Source organism: Taudactylus pleione, unplaced genomic scaffold (genome assembly GCF_031769625.1).
Source record: "Taudactylus pleione unplaced genomic scaffold, aTauple2 ptg000996l, whole genome shotgun sequence".
Taxonomy (NCBI): domain Eukaryota; kingdom Metazoa; phylum Chordata; class Amphibia; order Anura; family Myobatrachidae; genus Taudactylus; species Taudactylus pleione.
In genome coordinates, this window is record NW_028285397.1 from 88,392 (window position 1) to 108,751 (window position 20,360).

A 20,360-nucleotide genomic window follows, 5' to 3' on the forward strand; every position below is an offset into this window, starting at 1 on the left:
AGTGATTACACAAGACTGAGAGACCATCAGTAACATGGAGTACCATCACAGCCTCACACACACTTACACAGGCTCTGACCTTACTCAGGAATTACTAACCTCATCACACACAGTGATTACACAAGACTGAGACACCATCAGTAACATGGAGTACCATCACAGCCTCACACACACTTACACAGGCTCTGACCTTACTCGGGAATTACTAACCTCATCACACACAGTGATTACACAAGACTGAGATACCATCAGTAACATGGAGTACCATCACATCATCACACACACTTACACAGGCTCTGACCTTACTCAGGAATTACTAACCTCATCACACACAGTGACTACACAAGACTGAGAAACCATCAGTAACATGGAGTACCATCACAGCCTCACACACACTTACACAGGCTCTGACCTTACTCAGGAATTACTAACCCCATCACACACAGTGATTACACAAGACTGAGATACCATCAGTAACATGGAGTACCATCACATCCTCACACACACTTACACAGGCTCTGACCATACTCAGGAATTACTAACATCATCACTCACAGTGACTACACAAGACTGAGATACCATCAGTAACATGGAGTACCATCACATCCTCACACACACTTACACAGGCTCTGACCTTACTCAGGAATTACTAACCTCATCACACACAGTGATTACACAAGACTGAGATACCATCAGTAACATGGAGTACCATCACATCCTCACACACACTTACACAGGCTCTGACCTTACTCTGGAATTACTAACCTCATCACACACAGTGACTACACAAGACTGAGAAACCATCAGTAACATGGAGTACCATCACATCCTCACACACACTTACACAGGCTCTGACCTTACTCAGGAATTACTAACCTCATCACACGCAGTGATTACACAAGACTGAGACACCATCAGTAACATGGAGTACCATCACATCCTCACACACACTTACACAGGCTCTGACCTTACTCAGGAATTACTAACCTCATCACACACAGTGATTACACAAGACTGAGACCCCATCAGTAACATGGAGTACCATCACATCCTCACACACACTTACACAGGCTCTGACCTTACCCAGGAATTACTAACCTCATCACACACAGTGATTACACAAGACTGAGACACCATCAGTAACATGGAGTACCATCACATCCTCACACACACTTACACAGGCTCTGACCTTACTCAGGAATTACTAACCTCATCACACACAGTGATTACACAAGACTGAGACACCATCAGTAACATGGAGTACCATCACATCCTCACACACACTTACACAGGCTCTGACCTTACTCAGGAATTACTAACCTCATCACACACAGTGATTACACAAGACTGAGACACCATCAGTAACATGGAGTACCATCACATCCTCACACACACTTACACAGGCTCTGACCTTACTCAGGAATTGCTAACTTCATAGCACGCACTGAGTACTCGAGCTGCGCAAGGCATCGCAGTGGATAATTTATGTACGCCCCTGCAACGGCGTTCAAACGCACAGGCACGCGTGCGTTTTGCCAACTACCCCGTCACCTCCCCCAAGCGGCACTTCCTGTCAATCACTCTGCGTAGTCTCTGATCGCAGTCCCGATCGCAGTGGCTGGTTCACACAATGCATACGCAGAACGCCACGATCGGCCAATTGTGTGTGTAATCGCTGTTGCGGTCCGCACTGAATCTCACCCTCAAGCAGGATATATATGAATAGGACATTGCTAAACATAAGAATATAAAACTTGGGGGGAATTTAATTCCTCGCGATAGCCGCAAAGCGCCTCCGGAACTGTTGAGCAAGGGAACTTCATGACCTGTATCTTCCCCTCCTTTTCCCTGGTCCCCATAAAAGTGCGTAAGGAAAATGACTGAATCTACCGTAATAGACGGCAATGTGCGCAGCTGGACCTCGCAGCGATTTCTGGCTGCAGAGGTCTCCGAAATGAATTCTGCCCTCAGAACAGACAAGTGAGGGTCTAACAAAATATCACACATCCAGCAGGGTGATGTGCCTGGCAGATTACTTCTATACTGACAATCAGGAGTTATCTTTTCCATACTACAGCAATGAGAAGTAAGGAGTGTAATTCGTGTCATAGGACGGTCTGCTTCCATTATGTATCCACAGAAAGTGGCTGTACAGCTCCTGCTGTCTTTAGGTGATTAGTGAGTCAGTCTCCATGGGGTATAGCTGGGATAAACAAGTAAGCAGTATAATATACCCAGCGAATCCGCAGAACATTATTAATATAATGATCAGCAAGAGTTGACTAACAAATCCCATTTTCAACTCTCCAATATTCAGACTATAAGACAGGTGAGATGCGGAACGTCCAGAGAGACTAGCCGCTACTGTGGCTCAAATATAATCATCACCTATAACTCAAGGGTCCCTTATTCTGCTTATATTAATAACTAGTAAAGGGACCTAGCACATGCCGATGCACCTCAGTCAGACCCCGCCGCTTGTAGTCCTTCTGTAGCCTCTCTCAATGACCACCTGGGTACTATCTTAAACAGGGCCAGTTATCCATTAGGCAGAGCAGGCTGCTGCGTAGTATTCTGTTGTACAGCCCAAGGCAGTGTTGGCTAGCCTTGACACTCCAGCTGTTGTGGAACTACATAACCCAGCATGCACTGCTACAGTTTTGCTATTAGGGCATGCTAAAACTGTGGCAGGGCATGCTGGGATATATAGTTCCACAACAGCTGGAGTGTCAAGGTTAGCCAACACTGGCCCAAGGGATATGATGTTAGACAGAGGGGCAGCTTCAATCACTGTAGCTATGGGACCTTCTATGTGGCTGCAGTTCTGCCCTGAGCTATTCATTCACAATAACGGTACTAGAGGGTCTTATATTTGGCGTTACATGGATTGACGCATGCAGGAGATGGACGTGTGAGTGCGGGGGTTCGATGGCAGGCCCTCCCAGAGACATCAGTGTACCAGGCTCATGATTTCTGTTGCCAGCCGTGGCTACAATAGGGTAGGTTGAAGTTGGCATTACTGGGTAACAATGCGCTGGGGGCAAGGTGCAGAGGCCCAGCCCCAGTTAGGCCAAAGCCTTGTTTTCAGGAGGCCATGAAGCACATTAATCCAGAAGGAGGGGAGACAAGAGTATAGCAGGAGCCTCTCCGGTATTTAGACCCAGATGTAATGGTAGGCTGTAGGGCCGGCAGGCACAGTGGTTATAAGGAACAAATCAATGAATGCAGAGAAATAACAGCGGTAAATAAACAGTGTAGAGTCAGCGATGGCAGTTCTGGTATCCAGGACAGCAATGGGGGGAACTAATTTACCTTCTCAAAGAAAGGCCTGAGGACTTCAGGGTGAGAGGTACATCCTTCTGGCTCCGTTTAGATTAATTTATCATTTAAATTACCGAGTGCTACAGCACACTGATGCTATGTTTATTACCCGTGGTTACTTTTGTGATTTAACGTTTTTAATTCCATTGGCTGATGAGTGCCGAGAAATCTGCTTTCTGCTATAAACAGTGTTGGTAGCTGCAAAATGCATTCTTTATAGTATAGGCCTCGGGCCTAGTTTCCGCACCTCCAAAGACGTGTATAAATGATGTAGCACGCGCTAATTGGAGAATGCAATGAACTGCGGGGACGCTCCCATCAAGAGACGCAAAATGCAGCACTACCCCAGACACTGCCATCTTGGACGGCAAATCAAGGGCCTGATACTACTCAGTTCAATGTCAATGACATGTAGCCTGTAAAGATGAATTAATCCAGCAGAGGTAATTACGTGGGGAATTAAGGATCAGGCTGGAGGGTCTCCAAACATGCTGCCTGCAGGTGGAGTCATAGCAATGAGACCATACAGCTGGAGCTAGGACGGCCATCGGGCCAGGACTAATATGAAAGATTAGATAGTCTCTGTCAAATGGCTGCATAATGGTAACATTTATTTATTAACAATTATATAGTGAGAGCCATATTCCATTGCGCGTTAGAAATGGGAACAAAACAGTAATAAAATGAGACTGCGCAATACAGACAGAAAAAGCGGTAAGAGGGCCCTGCTCGCCATCTACAGGCGAATGGTGAGACGATGCGCTGTACGGGGATCTTTAAGTAGTAGACGCATATTACACCACGTCCTGAGTGACGCGGGCTCTTCCTGGGGCACAACTTGCACCTGTGTGTTTGACTTAAAATACGGCCGACCCTACAAGCGTCTGAGCTCTGATAAAGCGGCGCGCAGTCACGCAGATCTCAGCGGCCGATCGCCTATGACTACACTGCCCTGATCTATAGGTGGCTGGCACCGCGGGAGACGCCAGGAATATCACCCTGATAGATAAAGTAATAATAATAATAATAATCATTATTAGAATAATAAATGGAAAAAAGTAAAATTACACCCTGACTTATACAGTTACAGATATTTGTCCTGCCTCCAGTACCGTACAGCCTGCGTCTCTCCGGGGGTTGTGGAACTACAAGTCCCAGCTTGCTCTGCCAGCGGATGCGGTATGCTGGGACTTGTAGTGTCCCAACACTTGGGGAGCCACAGGCAGCTCTGCTAGATGAAAAATGGGGAGTAAACACGATTATAATAATAGATGTATTCTAATATTCTCCCAGTAAATCAGTATAATAACCCACCGTACCCAGCAATCACCATGTCTGCCAGACTATAGCTTTCCAGCTGCTGTGGAACCACAAGTCCCAGAACACCCTGTCAGCTGGATTCTGTCTGTGAGGTAGATATTCTGCGGCCAGGCCCTGGGATGAGTCCCCATCCTCCCACTCACAGGCCCTGGCCAGAGGGAGACTGAGAGAGCCGCTGAGATGCCGGCTGTGGGGGGGAAGAGGACGGATTGGGCGCCGCATTTGTACGTCAAGCAAAGGGCGCCGCCATGTTGTTGTACGGACTGGGCAGCAGCAGCACCTTCCGCGCATGCGCGGGATCCTCATCTCCCCCTCCGGCCCCGGGAGACTGCTCAGCCCAGGTCTGAGGGAGAGTGGGCGGGCTCGGTGACGTAACGGGCGGCAGGGCGGGGCTACGCTCGGGGTCGGAGCCATGGCCACACTGGATGCTGAGGTAAGAGGGATGGCGGGGGACGCGGGAGGGATCTGGGGCTCCGCAGGATGGGGCCCCGGGAGACTGCAGGGGGGACATAGGGCCGCCACGCACCGAGCGTGGGGCAGAGGCGCCGGGGAGGCGGCTGATTGGCCCGTGCGAGGTGCTGGAGGTGGGGACTGGGAAACAATCACACGGCGGCTGTTATTCCATGTGTGGGCCCCCTCCTGGCCGACCTATTATTTACCTGCTACCCCCCTGCTCCTGTGTAACCTGCACCCCAATACCCCCTCTCCCTGTGTAACCTGCACCCCCCATACCCTCTCCCCCTGTGTAACCTGCACCCCCATACCCCTCTCCCCCTGTGTAACCTGCACCCCCATACCCCTCTCCCCCTGTGTAACCTGCACCCCCCATACATCCCTCCCCCTGTGTAACCTGCACCCCCCATATCCCCTCCCCCTGTGTAACCTGCACCCCCCATATCCCCTCCCCCTGTGTAACCTGCACCCCCATACCCCCCTCCCCCTGTGTAACCTGCACCCCCCATACATCCCTCCCCCTGTGTAACCTGCACCCCCCATATCCCCTCCCCCTGTGTAACCTGCACCCCCCATATCCCCTCCCCCTGTGTAACCTGCACCCCCCATATCCCCTCCCCCTGTGTAACCTGCACCCCCATACCCCCCTCCCCCTGTAACCTGCACCCCCCCATACCCCCCTCCCCCTGTGTAACCTGCACCCCCATACATCCCTCCCCCTGTAACCTGCACCCCCCCATACCCCCCTCCCCCTGTGTAACCTGCACCCCCCATACCCCTCTCCCCCTGTGTAACCTGCACCCCCCATACATCCCTCCCCCTGTGTAACCTGCACCCCCCATATCCCCTCCCCCTGTGTAACCTGCACCCCCCATATCCCCTCCCCCTGTGTAACCTGCACCCCCATACCCCCCTCCCCCTGTGTAACCTGCACCCCCCATACTGCCTCTCTCTGTGTAACCAGCACCCCCCATACATCCCTCCCCCTGTGTAACCTGCACCCCCCATGCTCCCTCCCCCTGTGTAACCTGCACCCCCATACCCCTCTCCCCCTGTGTAACCTGCACCCCCCATACATCCCTCCCCCTGTGTAACCTGCACCCCCCATATCCCCTCCCCCTGTGTAACCTGCACCCCCCATATCCCCTCCCCCTGTGTAACCTGCACCCCCATACCCCCCTCCCCCTGTGTAACCTGCACCCCCCATACATCCCTCCCCCTGTGTAACCTGCACCCCCCATATCCCCTCCCCCTGTGTAACCTGCACCCCCCATATCCCCTCCCCCTGTGTAACCTGCACCCCCCATATCCCCTCCCCCTGTGTAACCTGCACCCCCATACCCCCCTCCCCCTGTAACCTGCACCCCCCCATACCCCCCTCCCCCTGTGTAACCTGCACCCCCATACATCCCTCCCCCTGTAACCTGCACCCCCCCATACCCCCCTCCCCCTGTGTAACCTGCACCCCCCATACCCCTCTCCCCCTGTGTAACCTGCACCCCCCATACATCCCTCCCCCTGTGTAACCTGCACCCCCCATATCCCCTCCCCCTGTGTAACCTGCACCCCCCATATCCCCTCCCCCTGTGTAACCTGCACCCCCATACCCCCCTCCCCCTGTGTAACCTGCACCCCCCATACTGCCTCTCTCTGTGTAACCAGCACCCCCCATACATCCCTCCCCCTGTGTAACCTGCACCCCCCATGCTCCCTCCCCCTGTGTAACCTGCACCCCCATACCCCCCTCCCTCTGTGTAACCAGCACCCCCCATACATCCCTCCCCCTGTGTAACCTGCACCCCCATGCTCCCTCCCCCTGTGTAACCTGCACCCCCATGCTCCCTCCCCCTGTGTAACCTGCACCCCCATACATCCCTCCCCCTGTAACCTGCACCCCCCCATACTCCCTCCCCCTGTGTAACCTGCACCCCCATACCCCCCTCCCCCTGTGTAACCTGCACCCCCATACCCCCTCCCCCTGTGTAACCAGCACCCCCCATACATCCCTCCCCCTGTGTAACCTGCACCCCCCACTCCCCTCTCACATGACTATCTTGCACCCCCTCCCCTTGTGTAACCTGCACCCCCCATTCTCTCCCCCTGTGTAACCTGCACCCCACTCCCTCTTTCCTCTGTGTATCCTGCACCCAACTCTCACTGCCCCCTGTGTAACCTGCACCCCCGTCCCATCTCCTCCCGGGTAACCTGCACCCCCCACTCCCCTCTCGCATGACTATCTTGCACCCCCTCCCCTTGTGTAACCTGCACCCCCCATTCTCTCCCCCTGTGTAACCTGCACCCCACTCCCTCTTTCCTCTGTGTATCCTGCACCCAACTCTCACTGCCCCCTGTGTAACCTGCACCCCCGTCCCATCTCCTCCCGGGTAACCTGCACCCCCCACTCCCCTCTCGCATGACTATCTTGCACCCCCTCCCCTTGTGTAACCTGCACCCCCCATTCTCTCCCCCTGTGTAACCTGCACCCCACTCCCTCTTTCCTCTGTGTATCCTGCACCCAACTCTCACTGCCCCCTGTGTAACCTGCACCCCCGTCCCATCTCCTCCCGGGTAACCTGCACCCCCGTCCCATCTCCTCCCGGGTAACCTGCACCCCCGTCCCATCTCCTCCCGGGTAACCTGCACCCCCGTCCCATCTCCTCCCGGGTAACCTGCACCCCCGTCCCATCTCCTCCCGGGTAACCTGCACCCCCGTCCCATCTCCTCCCGGGTAACCTGCACCCCCGTCCCATCTCCTCCCGGGTAACCTGCACCCCCGTCCCATCTCCTCCCGGGTAACCTGCACCCCCGTCCCATCTCCTCCCGGGTAACCTGCACCCCCGTCCCATCTCCTCCCGGGTAACCTGCACCCCCGTCCCATCTCCTCCCGGGTAACCTGCACCCCCGTCCCATCTCCTCCCGGGTAACCTGCACCCCCGTCCCATCTCCTCCCGGGTAACCTGCACCCCCGTCCCATCTCCTCCCGGGTAACCTGCACCCCCGTCCCATCTCCTCCCGGGTAACCTGCACCCCCGTCCCATCTCCTCCCGGGTAACCTGCACCCCCGTCCCATCTCCTCCCGGGTAACCTGCACCCCCGTCCCATCTCCTCCCGGGTAACCTGCACCCCCGTCCCATCTCCTCCCGGGTAACCTGCACCCCCGTCCCATCTCCTCCCGGGTAACCTGCACCCCCGTCCCATCTCCTCCCGGGTAACCTGCACCCCCGTCCCATCTCCTCCCGGGTAACCTGCACCCCCGTCCCATCTCCTCCCGGGTAACCTGCACCCCCGTCCCATCTCCTCCCGGGTAACCTGCACCCCCGTCCCATCTCCTCCCGGGTAACCTGCACCCCCGTCCCATCTCCTCCCGGGTAACCTGCACCCCCGTCCCATCTCCTCCCGGGTAACCTGCACCCCCGTCCCATCTCCTCCCGGGTAACCTGCACCCCCGTCCCATCTCCTCCCGGGTAACCTGCACCCCCGTCCCATCTCCTCATGTGTAACTTGCACCTCACCTCTCATCTCTCTGTGTAGCCTTCACCCCTCCTCAACACCCCCTCTCTCCCCAGGCAACCTACACGATAACACTGTAAACTGCCATCATCTTTACTTCCCCCTGCAGCCCGTACCTCATACCCACACCTCCTCCCATCCTCACCCCAACTCATGTTACCTGCACCTTATCACGCTCCCATGTAACCTGCATGCCCCCACTATCAGCCGTCATTACGTTTCCCCTCAACCCCATCCTGTGTAGTATGTGTCCCCATCAACCACCACTATTACCCCTTCCTGTGTAACCTCCATCCCATATTTCTGTGTGACTTCCTTTGCCCGTCCTACACGGTAATTTTATGGTTTAGTGCTATAAAATAATCCAGCAGCACAGATCTACGTAATAATGTAAATCGGCCATCAGTGTGCCCCATGGCATTGGTATAATCTATAACTACATTTCATGAGTTTATCTTTGATTCATATCTCCTTCCACCCCATGGCCTTCAGCCTCTCCCCCATGATCCCGTACCCCATGGCCTTCAGCCTCTCCCCCATGATCCCGTACCCCATGGCCTTCAGCCTCTCCCCATTATCCCGTACCCCATGGCCTTCAGCCTCTCCCCCATTATCCCATACCCATGGCCTTCAGCCTCTCCCTCATCATCCTGTACCCCATGGCCTTCAGCCTCTCCCCCATTATCCCATACCCATGGCCTTCAGCCTCTCCCCCATCATCCCGTACCCCATGGCCTTCAGCCTCTCCCCCATCATCCCGTACCCCGTGGCCTTCAGCCTCTCCCCCATCATCCCATACCCCATGCCGTTCAGCCTCTCCCCCATCATCCCATACCCCATGCCCTTCAGCCTCTCCCCCATCATCCCATGCCCTTCAGCCTCTCCCCCATCATCCCATACCCCATGCCCTTCAGCCTCTCCCCCATCATCCCGTACCCCATGCCCTTCAGCCTCTCCCCCATCATCCCGTAACCCATGGGTTTCCAACATTTTGGGTGCTGTACCCAACCAGCTGATACGAATGTCACATGGTTTGTTCTAGTCATTACAATAATGTGTTTAATAACCACAAAATCAGATTGTTGGAAAACGAAGAGAATTACAGCTATTTTATTTAGATTACAATGAAACTGTAGTATGCAATTCCAGGGCCACACGCTATATCAGTGCTTCCCAAACCCCGTCCTCATGGAACCCGGTGTATGTTTTCCAGATTATCTAGCTGAAGCCCAGGTGTGTTAATTGACGAATGCAAGAGCTCTACAGGTGGTACTAATTATTTCTCAGGATATCTTGAAAACACGCACTGCTAGGGTTCTGTGAGTTTGAGAAACACTGCACTGTATAATTCAGTTTGCCAGTGCCTGCCATAAATCAGTGTATGTGGACGCTAAATGCAGGAGGCTGATGGCGGTATCTGATCGTGTATTTGGTCATTTTCGAAAATATGGATTGGTAGTATCCAAATTTTCTACCTGAGCGCTATTGGGGTGGATCTATTATATTGCGCTGGACATATAGGACTGTTTATGGCCAACATAAGAGCGTTCACAAAATCCAATAAAGTATAAAATGTGTATGTCCTCCTCGTAGGTTTAATAAGATTTAATTGTGTCTATGGAGCACTCTTTTTCCACATAATAAAGGTACATTGCAGAAACTGATAAATATGACTTACCGTATATACTGGAGTATAAGTCGACCCGAATATAAGCCGAGCTACCTACTTTTACCCCAAAAAACTGGGAAAACTTACTGACTCGAGTATAAGCCTAGTGTGGGAAATGGCAGCAGCTGGTAGTGCCCCCAGTAGTAACCCCTCCTGGTAGTGCCCCCAGTGGTAATCCCCCCTTTCAGTGCCTCCAGTAGTAACCCCCCCTGGTAGTACCCCCAGTAGTAATCCCCCCCTGGTAGTGCCCCCTGTAGTAATCCCCCCCTTGTAGTTCCCCCAGTGGTAATCCCCCCTTTTAGTGCCCCCTGTAGTAATCGCCCCCTGATAATGCCCCTTGGTAGTGCCCCCTGTAGTAATCGCCCCCTGTAGTAATCACCCCCTGGTAATGCCCCCTGTAGTCATCGCCCCCTGGTAGTGCCCCCTGTAGTCGTCCCCCCCCCCCCCCCTAGTAGAGAGAGACGTGAAAAGAATAAAAAAAAAAATAAACACTTACCTTAAACTCCTGGTCCTGCCGCTGTCCGCTCCTCCGGACGCCTTGCATGGGAGAGACGTCGTCATGACGACGTCTCTCCCATTACCCACTGCGGGAGCCGGAAGATGGCTCCCGCAGTGGGAGCAGCAGCAGCCGCTGAGAGTCTGACAGACTCTCAGCGGCTGCTGATTACACCAAACACGCAGCTGCCGGCTCCGGCGGCTGTGTGTTTGGCAGTGTGTAGCGCTGACCGAACTCCGTCCGGTCAGCGCTACACTTGACTCGAGTATAAGCCGAGGGGGTACTTTTTCAGCGCATTTTTTGTGCTGAAAAACTCGGCTTATACTCGAGTATATACGGTAATCTAAAAACAATATTATTAATGTCATTGATTTACAAGGTGTCGTGGTGGTGGTCAGTGGGGAAAACAGTATGCATGGGCAATACAAGGTGTCGTGGTGGTGGGTCTACCAGTGTGAGTAGGATAGCTGGGAGTAGGGGAGGTGTGAGGGTGTATTAGTGGGAGTAGTGTAGGGGAGGTGTGAGGGTGTACCAGTGGGAGTAGTGTAGGGGAGGTGTGAGGGTGTACCAGTGTGAGTAGTATAGGTAGGAGTAGGGTAGGTGTGAGGGTGTACCAGTGTGAGTAGTATAGGTAGGAGTAGAGTAAGTGTGAGGGTGTACCAGTGTGAGTAGTATAGGTAGGAGTAGGGGAGGTGTGAGGGTGTACCAGTGTGAGTAGTATAGGTGTGAGGTTGTACCAGTGTGAGTAGTATAGGTGGGAGTAGGGGAGGTGTGAGGGTGTACCAGTGTGAGTAGTATAGGTGGGAGTAGTACAGGTGGGAGTACGGGAGGTGTGAGGGTGTACCAGTGTGAGTAGTATAGGTAGGAGTAGGGTAGGTGTGAGGGTGTACCAGTGTGAGTAGGATAGGTAGGAGTAGGGGAGGTGTGAGGGTGTACCAGTGTGAGTAGTATAGGTAGGAGTAGGGGAGGTGTGAGGTTGTACCAGTGTGAGTAGTATAGTATGAGGGTGTACCAGTGTGAGTAGTATAGGTAGGAGTAGGGGAGGTGTGAGGGTGTACCAGTGTGAGTAGTATAGGTGGGAGTAGGGGAGGTGTGAGGGTGTACCAGTGTGAGTAGTATAGGTGGGAGTAGGGTAGATGTGAGGGTGTAGCAGTGTGAGTAGTATAGGTAGGAGTAGGGTAGGTGTGAGGGTGTACCAGTGTGAGTAGTATAGGTGGGAGTAGGGTAGGTGTGAGGATGTACCAGTGTGAGTAGTACAGGTAGGAGTATGGTAGGTGTGAGGGTGTACCAGTGTGAGTAGTATAGGTGGGAGTAGGGGAGGTGTGAGGGTGTACCAGTGTGAGTAGTATAGGTGGGAGTAGGGGAGGTGTGAGGTGTACCAGTGTGAGTAGTATAGGTAGGAGTAGGGGAGGTGTGAGGATGTACCAGTGTGAGTAGTATAGGTGGGAGTAGGGGAGGTGTGAGGGTGTACCAGTGTGAGTAGTATAGGTGGGAGTAGGGGAGGTGTGAGGGTGTACCAGTGTGAGTAGTATAGGTGTGAGTAGGGCAGGTGTGAGGGTGTACCAGTGTGAGTAGTATAGGTGGGAGTAGGGGAGGTGTGAGGGTGTACCAGTGTGAGTAGTATAGGTGGGAGTAGGGGAGGTGTGAGGGTGTACCAGTGTGAGTAGTATAGGTGGCAGTAGGGGAGGTGTGAGGGTGTACCAGTGTGAGTAGTATAGGTGGGACTAGGGGACGTGTGAGGGTGTACCAGTGTGAGTAGTATAGGTGGGAGTAGGGGAGGTGTGAGGGTGTACCAGTGTGAGTAGTATAGGTGGGAGTAGGGGAGGTGTGAGGGTGTACCAGTGTGAGTAGTATAGGTTGGGAGTAGGGGAGGTGTGAGGGTGTACCAGTGTGAGTAGTATAGGTAGGAGTAGGGGAGGTGTGAGGGTGTACCAGTGTGAGTAGTATAGGTGGGAGTAGGGGAGGTGTGAGGGTGTACCAGTGTGAGTAGTATAGGTGGGAGTAGGGGAGGTGTGAGGGTGTACCAGTGTGAGTAGTATAGGTAGGAGTAGAGTACGTGTGAGGGTGTACCAGTGTGAGTAGTATAGGTAGGAGTAGGGGAGGTGTGAGGGTGTACCAGTGTGAGTAGTATAGGTGGGAGTAGGGTAGGTGTGAGGGTGTACCAGTGTGAGTAGTATAGGTTGGGAGTAGGGGAGGTGTGAGGGTGTACCAGTGTGAGTAGTATAGGTAGGAGTAGGGGAGGTGTGAGGGTGTACCAGTGTGAGTAGTATAGGTGGGAGTAGTGGAGGTGTGAGGGTGTACCAGTGTGAGTAGTATAGGTAGGAGTAGGGTAGGTGTGAGGGTGTACCAGTGTGAGTAGTATAGGTAGGAGTAGAGTACGTGTGAGGGTGTACCAGTGTGAGTAGTAGGTGTGAGGGTGTACCAGTGTGAGTAGTAGGTGTGAGGGTGTACCAGTGTGAGTAGGGTAGGTGTGAGGGTGTACCAGTGTGAGTAGTATAGGTGGGAGTAAGGTAGGTGTGAGGGTGTACCAGTGTGAGTAGTATAGTGTGAGTAGTATAGGTGGGAGTAGGGTAGGTGTGAGGGTGTATCAGTGTGAGTAGTATAGGTAGGAGTAGGGGAGGTGTGAGGGTGTACCAGTGTGAGTAGTATAGTGTGAGTAGTATAGGTGGGAGTAGGGTAGGTGTGAGGGTGTATCAGTGTGAGGAGTATAGTTGGGAGTAGGGTAGGTGTGAGGATGTACCAGTGTGAGTAGTATAGGTAGGAGTAGGGGAGGTGTGAGGATGTACCAGTGTGAGTAGTATAGGTGGGAGTAGGGTAGGTGTGAGGGTGTATCAGTGTGAGTAGTATAGGTAGGAGTAGGGGAGGTGTGAGGATGTACCAGTGTGAGTAGTATAGGTGGGAGTAGGGTAGGTGTGAGGGTGTATCAGTGTGAGTAGTATAGGTAGGAGTAGGGGAGGTGTGAGGATGTACCAGTGTGAGTAGTATAGGTGGGAGTAGGGTAGGTGTGAGGATGTACCAGTGTGAGTAGTATAGGTGGGAGTAGGGTAGGTGTGAGGATGTACCAGTGTGAGTAGTATAGGTGGGAGTAGGGGAGGTGTGAGGATGTACCAGTGTGAGGAGTATAGTTGGGAGTAGGGTAGGTGTGAGGATGTACCAGTGTGAGTAGTATAGGTGGGAGTAGGGGAGGTGTGAGGATGTACCAGTGTGAGTAGTATAGGTGGGAGTAGGGTAGGTGTGAGGGTGTATCAGTGTGAGTAGTATAGGTAGGAGTAGGGGAGGTGTGAGGATGTACCAGTGTGAGTAGTATAGGTAGGAGTAGGGGAGGTGTGAGGATGTACCAGTGTGAGTAGTATAGGTGGGAGTAGGGGAGGTGTGAGGGTGTACCAGTGTGAGTAGTATAGGTGGGAGTAGGGGAGGTGTGAGGGTGTACCAGTGTGAGTAGTATAGGTGGGAGTAGGGGAGGTGTGAGGGTGTACCAGTGTGAGTAGTATAGGTGGGAGTAGGGGAGGTGTGAGGGTGTACCAGTGTGAGTAGTATAGGTGGGAGTAGGGGAGGTGTGAGGGTGTACCAGTGTGAGTAGTATAGGTGGGAGTAGGGGAGGTGTGAGGGTGTACCAGTGTGAGTAGTATAGGTGGGAGTAGGGGAGGTGTGAGGGTGTACCAGTGTGAGTAGTATAGGTGTGAGGGTGTACCAGTGTGAGTAGTATAGATAGGAGTAGGTTATTAATGATAATGTGTAATACATAGATGTAGTCTCCTGCAGGTAATTTTTCTTCATACTGCCCGGCGGCAATAAATAGTAATATAATAGAACTCCACTACTACCACCCATCCAAATGTCTGCGTTCTCCCTTTAGAAAGTAGGGTGGGGCGAGAGGTTGGGGAAGCATGGTGGCCGGGATCAGACGGCGGTGACAAGTATACCTATAGGTAGTTCACACTTCAGCTTTACGTTTCCGTGGAGAAACCCTTAAGTATACGCCTTTACATTGCTAAAGGGATTTCCCCCTCCTGTGGCTTGATGTGTCCTTTGCTAGTTTTTATACTTTATACTTATCATTATGCAGAGTGGTGGCCCGCAGTGTGATTTAATTTTATTTTATTTTTTATTTAGAGAGCAGCTGTGTATCGTGACCAGTAAACTGGTCTCCCTAATGATATAAATACAAGGATAAAAAGCAGACACGGCTGTGTATTTAGTAAAGGTTGCAGGACATTCCCAGTTGGAAAACCCCTTTAAAAACACTTCATAGTCTTTGAAAAATTGGTTACATAGAGGCTGGCAATATCCGCCAAGTGCCGCCAGGACGGTCGGAACATCAGCACTTCACAACCATCAACATCAGCAAGTTTAGATAGAGATGCACAGGAAAATAGTTATGTGCACAGCTGCCCTTACTGTGATGTCTTCTGGGAGGGTCCCTTACCGTGATGTCTTCTGGGAGGGTCCCTTACCGTGATGTCTCCTGGGAGGGTCCCTTACCGTGATGTCTCCTGGGAGGGTCCCTTACCGTGATGTCTCCTGGGAGGGTCCCTTACAGTGATGTCTCCTGGGAGGGTCCCTTACCGTGATGTCTCCTGGGAGGGTCCCTTACCGTGATGTCTCCTGGGAGGGTCCCTTACTGTGATGTCGTCTGGGAGGGTCCCTTACTGTGATGTCGTCTGGGAGGGTCCCTTACTGTGATGTCGTCTGGGAGGGTCCCTTACTGTGATGTCGTCTGGGAGGGTCCCTTACTGTGATGTCGTCTGGGAGGGTCCCTTACTGTGATGTCGTCTGGGAGGGTCCCTTACTGTGATGTCGTCTGGGAGGGTCCCTTACTGTGATGTCGTCTGGGAGGGTCCCTTACTGTGATGTCGTCTGGGAGGGTCCCTTACTGTGATGTCGTCTGGGAGGGTCCCTTACTGTGATGTCGTCTGGGAGGGTCCCTTACTGTGATGTCGTCTGGGAGGGTCCCTTACTGTGATGTCGTCTGGGAGGGTCCCTTACTGTGATGTCGTCTGGGAGGGTCCCTTACTGTGATGTCGTCTGGGAGGGTCCCTTACTGTGATGTCGTCTGGGAGGGCCCCTTCATGTGATGTCTCCTGGGAGGGTCCCTTACTGTGATGTCTCCTGGATAAGGTCTCTAGAATCAAGTCTATTCAGGATGTAGTCAGCAAGCCGACGGTCTAAATACCAGCCGCCGGCTTCCCGACTCTCTAATCCTGGCGTGGTGCTAATGACAGGCATCGAAAACTCGACGCCTGTCATTATCCATACATCGGAAGACCAACGCCCGGTATACCGAACGAAAGTAAGCGGGCACGGACAGCCCCGAGGGGGGTTAGGTCTTAGGGCTCCTGTGGGGACTTAGGGTTATGCCCCCCCCCCCGGGGAGGGTTAGGTTTAGGCTAGGGGACGGGAGGGTTAGGGTTAGGCACCCCCCCGGGAGACTTAGGTTTAGGCTGCGGGGAAGGCGGGGTTAGGTTTAGGCACTTAGGGGAGGATTAGGGTTAGGCACCCCTAAGGGAGGGTTAGGGGGTAGAATGAGGTTAGCGATACTTACCTCTTGACCGGGATTTTCACCCTTGCCGGGCTGCCACTGTCGGGATTTGAACCCGGCGGTAATACCTACAACACCAGTCTATTCCGCCTTTGTTCATTTACTTATTGCCCTCTGGTTATGGGTCAGTTAAAGTAGAGCTCTATGCGTATTGGTCCACCAGCCTAATATTTTCTGGGTATGGGTCCATTAAACCAGCGCCCTCCAGGTACGGGTCCATTAAACCAGCGCCCTCCAGGTACGGGTCCATTAGACCAGCGCCCTCCGGGTACGGGTCCATTAGACCAGCGCCCTCCAGGTACGGGTCCATTAGACCAGCGCCCTCCGGGTACGGGTCCATTAGACCAGCGCCCTCCGGGTACGGGTCCATTAGACCAGCGCCCTCCGGGTACGGGTCCATTAGACCAGCGCCCTCCGGGTTCGGGTCCATTAGACCAGCGCCCTCCGGGTTCGGGTCCATTAGACCAGCGCCCTCCGGGTTCGGGTCCATTAGACCAACGCCCTCCGGGTACGGGTCCATTAGATCAGCACCCTTTGTGTCCAGGCCCATTAGACCAGTGCCCTCTGGCTATGAGTCGATTAGACCAGCGCCTTCTGGGAATGGGTCCATAAAGCCTGGTACACAATGGAGCGATGGGGGGCATTTCGTAACGACATATCGCCTACATCGCTCAGTGTGTACCGGCCATTGCACGCTCCCATGGTCGCTAGTGACCGTCGCCAGGTTGGCTGTGCTGCACATCAAACCTAGCGATATCTCTAGCAGCCAGTGCATTGTTAATGAATTACGTAACGGTGACCTTTCCGTTGCTCCAGTGTGCACCCAGCCTTTGAACAGCGCCTCTGGGTATGGGTCCCTTAGACCATCACCCTCTGGGAATGAGTCCATTAGATCAGCACCCTCTGGGTATGGGTCCATTAGACCGGTGCCTTCTGGGTATGGGTCCATTAGCCTATTGCCCTTTGGTTATGGTCCATTTGCATATAACCCTCTGGTTATGGGTCCATTAGCTCATTGCCCTCTGGGTATGGATCCATTGGAATAGAACCCTCTGGTATGGGTCAATTAGAATATAACTCTTTGATTATGGGTCCATTAGCCTATTACTCTCTAGGTATGTGTCCATTAGAATAGAACCCTTTGTTATAGGTCCATTAGCCTATTGCCCTGGGTATGGGTCCACTAGAATAGATCCCTCTGGTTATTCATCCATTAGAATAGAACACTCTGGTTATGGGTCCATTAGCCTACAGTTTCTGGGTATGGGTCCATTAGCCTACTGCCCTCTGGGTATGGTCCATTAGAATAGAACACTCTGGTTATGGGTCCATTAGCCTACAGTTCTCTGGGTATGGGTCCATTAGCCTACTGCCCTCTGGGTATGGTCCATTAGAATAGAACACTCTGGTTATGGGTCCATTAGCCTATTGGCCTCTGGGTATGGTCCATTAGAATGGAACACTCTGGTTATGGGTCCATTAGCCTATTGGCCTCTGGGTATGGTCCATTAGCCTACTGCCCTCTGGCTATGGGTCCATTAGCCTACTGCCCTCTAGCTATGGGTCCATTAGCCTACTGCCCTCTAGCTATGGGTCCATTAGCCTACTGCCCTCTGGCTATGGGTCCATTAGCCTACTGCCCTCTGGCTATGGGTCCATTAGCCTACTGCCCTCTGGCTATGGGTCCATTAGCCTACTGCCCTCTGGCTATGGGTCCATTAGCCTACTGCCCTCTGGCTATGGGTCCATTAGCCTACTGCCCTCTGGCTATGGGTCCATTAGCCTACTGCCCTCTGGCTATGGGTCCATTAGCCTACTGCCCTCTGGCTATGGGTCCATTAGCCTACTGCCCTCTGGCTATGGGTCCATTAGCCTACTGCCCTCTGGCTATGGGTCCATTAGCCTACTGCCCTCTGGCTATGGGTCCATTAGCCTACTGCCCTCTGGCTATGGGTCCATTAGCCTACTGCCCCCTGGCTATGGGTCCATTAGCCTACTGCCCCCTGGCTATGGGTCCATTAGCCTACTGCCCCCTGGGTATGGGTCCATTAGCCTACTGCCCCCTGGGTATGGGTCCATTAGCCTACTACCCTCTGTCTATGGGTCCATTAGCCTACTGCCCTCTGGGTATGGGTCCATTAGCCTACTGCCCTCTGGCTATGGATCCATTAGACCAGCGGGTTGGCATACATAATGTGCATCTTTCTATTACTGCGTTATCCCGTTCTTTGCAGTGTCCATGTGGGTGGCCTCCCTGGCTGATGACATTACATATTTCTGGTTGGTCTGATAATTAGAGTTGGCAGACAGCATTATACCCTAGTCCCATCTGTGCAGATTAGTAGTAGGGACGCAGTCAGACAGATGTCTGTACAGTGGGGTGTGCATGGAATCCTTATAGAGAGCTTAGGAGGGGCTCATAGGTTAGGATCACATTACAGAAGCATTTCTGCAAAACATGTTAACCCCTCGTCTGCATTACTGTACTTGTCAGCTCGGGGCTCATCTGTTACACCTAACATAAAGGGACAATATATTCAAATATTCTGTATTCTACAAACAGTGTATGGTTTATGGAGCTAGTAATAGATTAACGGAGGCGTTCGTCTGCAAATGATGTCTCTGGCCACAATAACCTCTTTTGTGTATTTCGGATCCTTATTAAATAGGATTTTTTTTCCTTTTAATCGGATAACAGGCCCCGTGGTTACGTCACATGTGTTTACATCCTGCAGTCACGGGTTAAAATCCTGTCTTCTCCTCAGAGTCTGCAGGCAATTAGCGTGTAATAAGACGGTAATGGCGAGATTAATACTTGCACTCAGGAGACCTGCGTCTCGTAGGGATCGGGACCTGCCAGGTATGGTACAGGTCTGAAAGGGGAGATAAGAGATTGGCTTCTCTTGGGTGGTCCCCATCAGGCACTATAGTCTTATTTTATCAGCGCTGAACACCTTCTGGAAATATAAATGTAGTTAATAGCCTGATTATTCTGCACAGTCCTGTGGTGATAGGAATCAGCAGCCATGTACGGGGCTGTATAGTGCAGGTTATAGCATTCTTGTGTAAATGTTTATTAAACCTGTAGCCCTGCACAAAATAAGACGTTTGCGCTTGTGTGTTTATTCATCAGTATCATGGGGACTCTGATGTTACTGTAATGAGGCAGAATAGCGCCACCAAGTGGTCACATTACCATGAGGAATTGCAGTATGCCTGCGTGGTACCGTTTTTATCCAACTTCCCTTCGGTTTATTGCTGTTTTTCACAACGAGAATTATCTTACAAAGCTTAAAGATACGTTACTGACGGGGGGATTTATTTATAGGGGTTTTCTCCAACACACACAAAACCAACTGAATACCCCTCCCCCCTCCCCTTTGAGACCTTTCAGAGAAAAGTGCTGTATAATTAATAATGATTATTTTATGCAATTGTTACATCTACAGCAAAGTGATGGGAGGATAAAGCAGCTAGGCATTGAGGCCACAGGTGGGGGCTTGGTGGGCATCGCTGGTGTAGCCGATGGAAACAGAACGTCATTTAATGGATAGATGGGGGCCGTGCGCTGCTGAAGGAGCACAAGGGAGGCGAATCGCAGAGCACAGACCTGATTGTAGTCACCAAAATCACCTGTACTGACCGCTAGCAGAGATTCTACAACCCTTTATATAAATGTGCTGTGCATAGGATGCCTGGGGAAGACATTAGTAAATCATCAGAAATGCAAAGAAATATATAAAGAACCTGTATTGTTATGTCCTCCCTATGGACCCTGAGTAACGTATATGGATAATGCCCGCTAGTTAGTGCCCTGTGCTGCCACTATGATTACCTGTAATGGCCATGTCACCCACCTGTCACAGACGCCAGTGTCCAACGTTGGACGCAGGACCGGTCTATGGGCCTCATTCAGATGTGGACGCTAATGCATTAGCAGCTGCAATCCTGTACGCAGCTTCCGTGCGAAAATATACTAACGCTACAGCCACCTGACAATGTACTGAGAGGCCCACCGGCCGCCTCGCAGATCTAAGCTCGTGCGCTTACCA

At 52.5% G+C, this 20,360-nt stretch overlaps 1 protein-coding gene across 1 annotated transcript in view; it reads left to right on the forward strand.

The window, feature by feature from the left end:
* The first annotated feature begins 4,988 nt into the window (after positions 1–4,988).
* Positions 4,989–20,360, forward strand: part of EHMT1 (euchromatic histone lysine methyltransferase 1) — a 112,863-nt gene continuing 97,491 nt past the window's right edge. Inside the window, exon 1 of the mRNA XM_088460943.1 lies at positions 4,989–5,074. Within this exon, the coding sequence (XP_088317069.1) occupies positions 5,054–5,074 (21 nt within the window). The 5' untranslated portion in view covers positions 4,989–5,053. The remainder of the gene's footprint in view (positions 5,075–20,360) is intronic.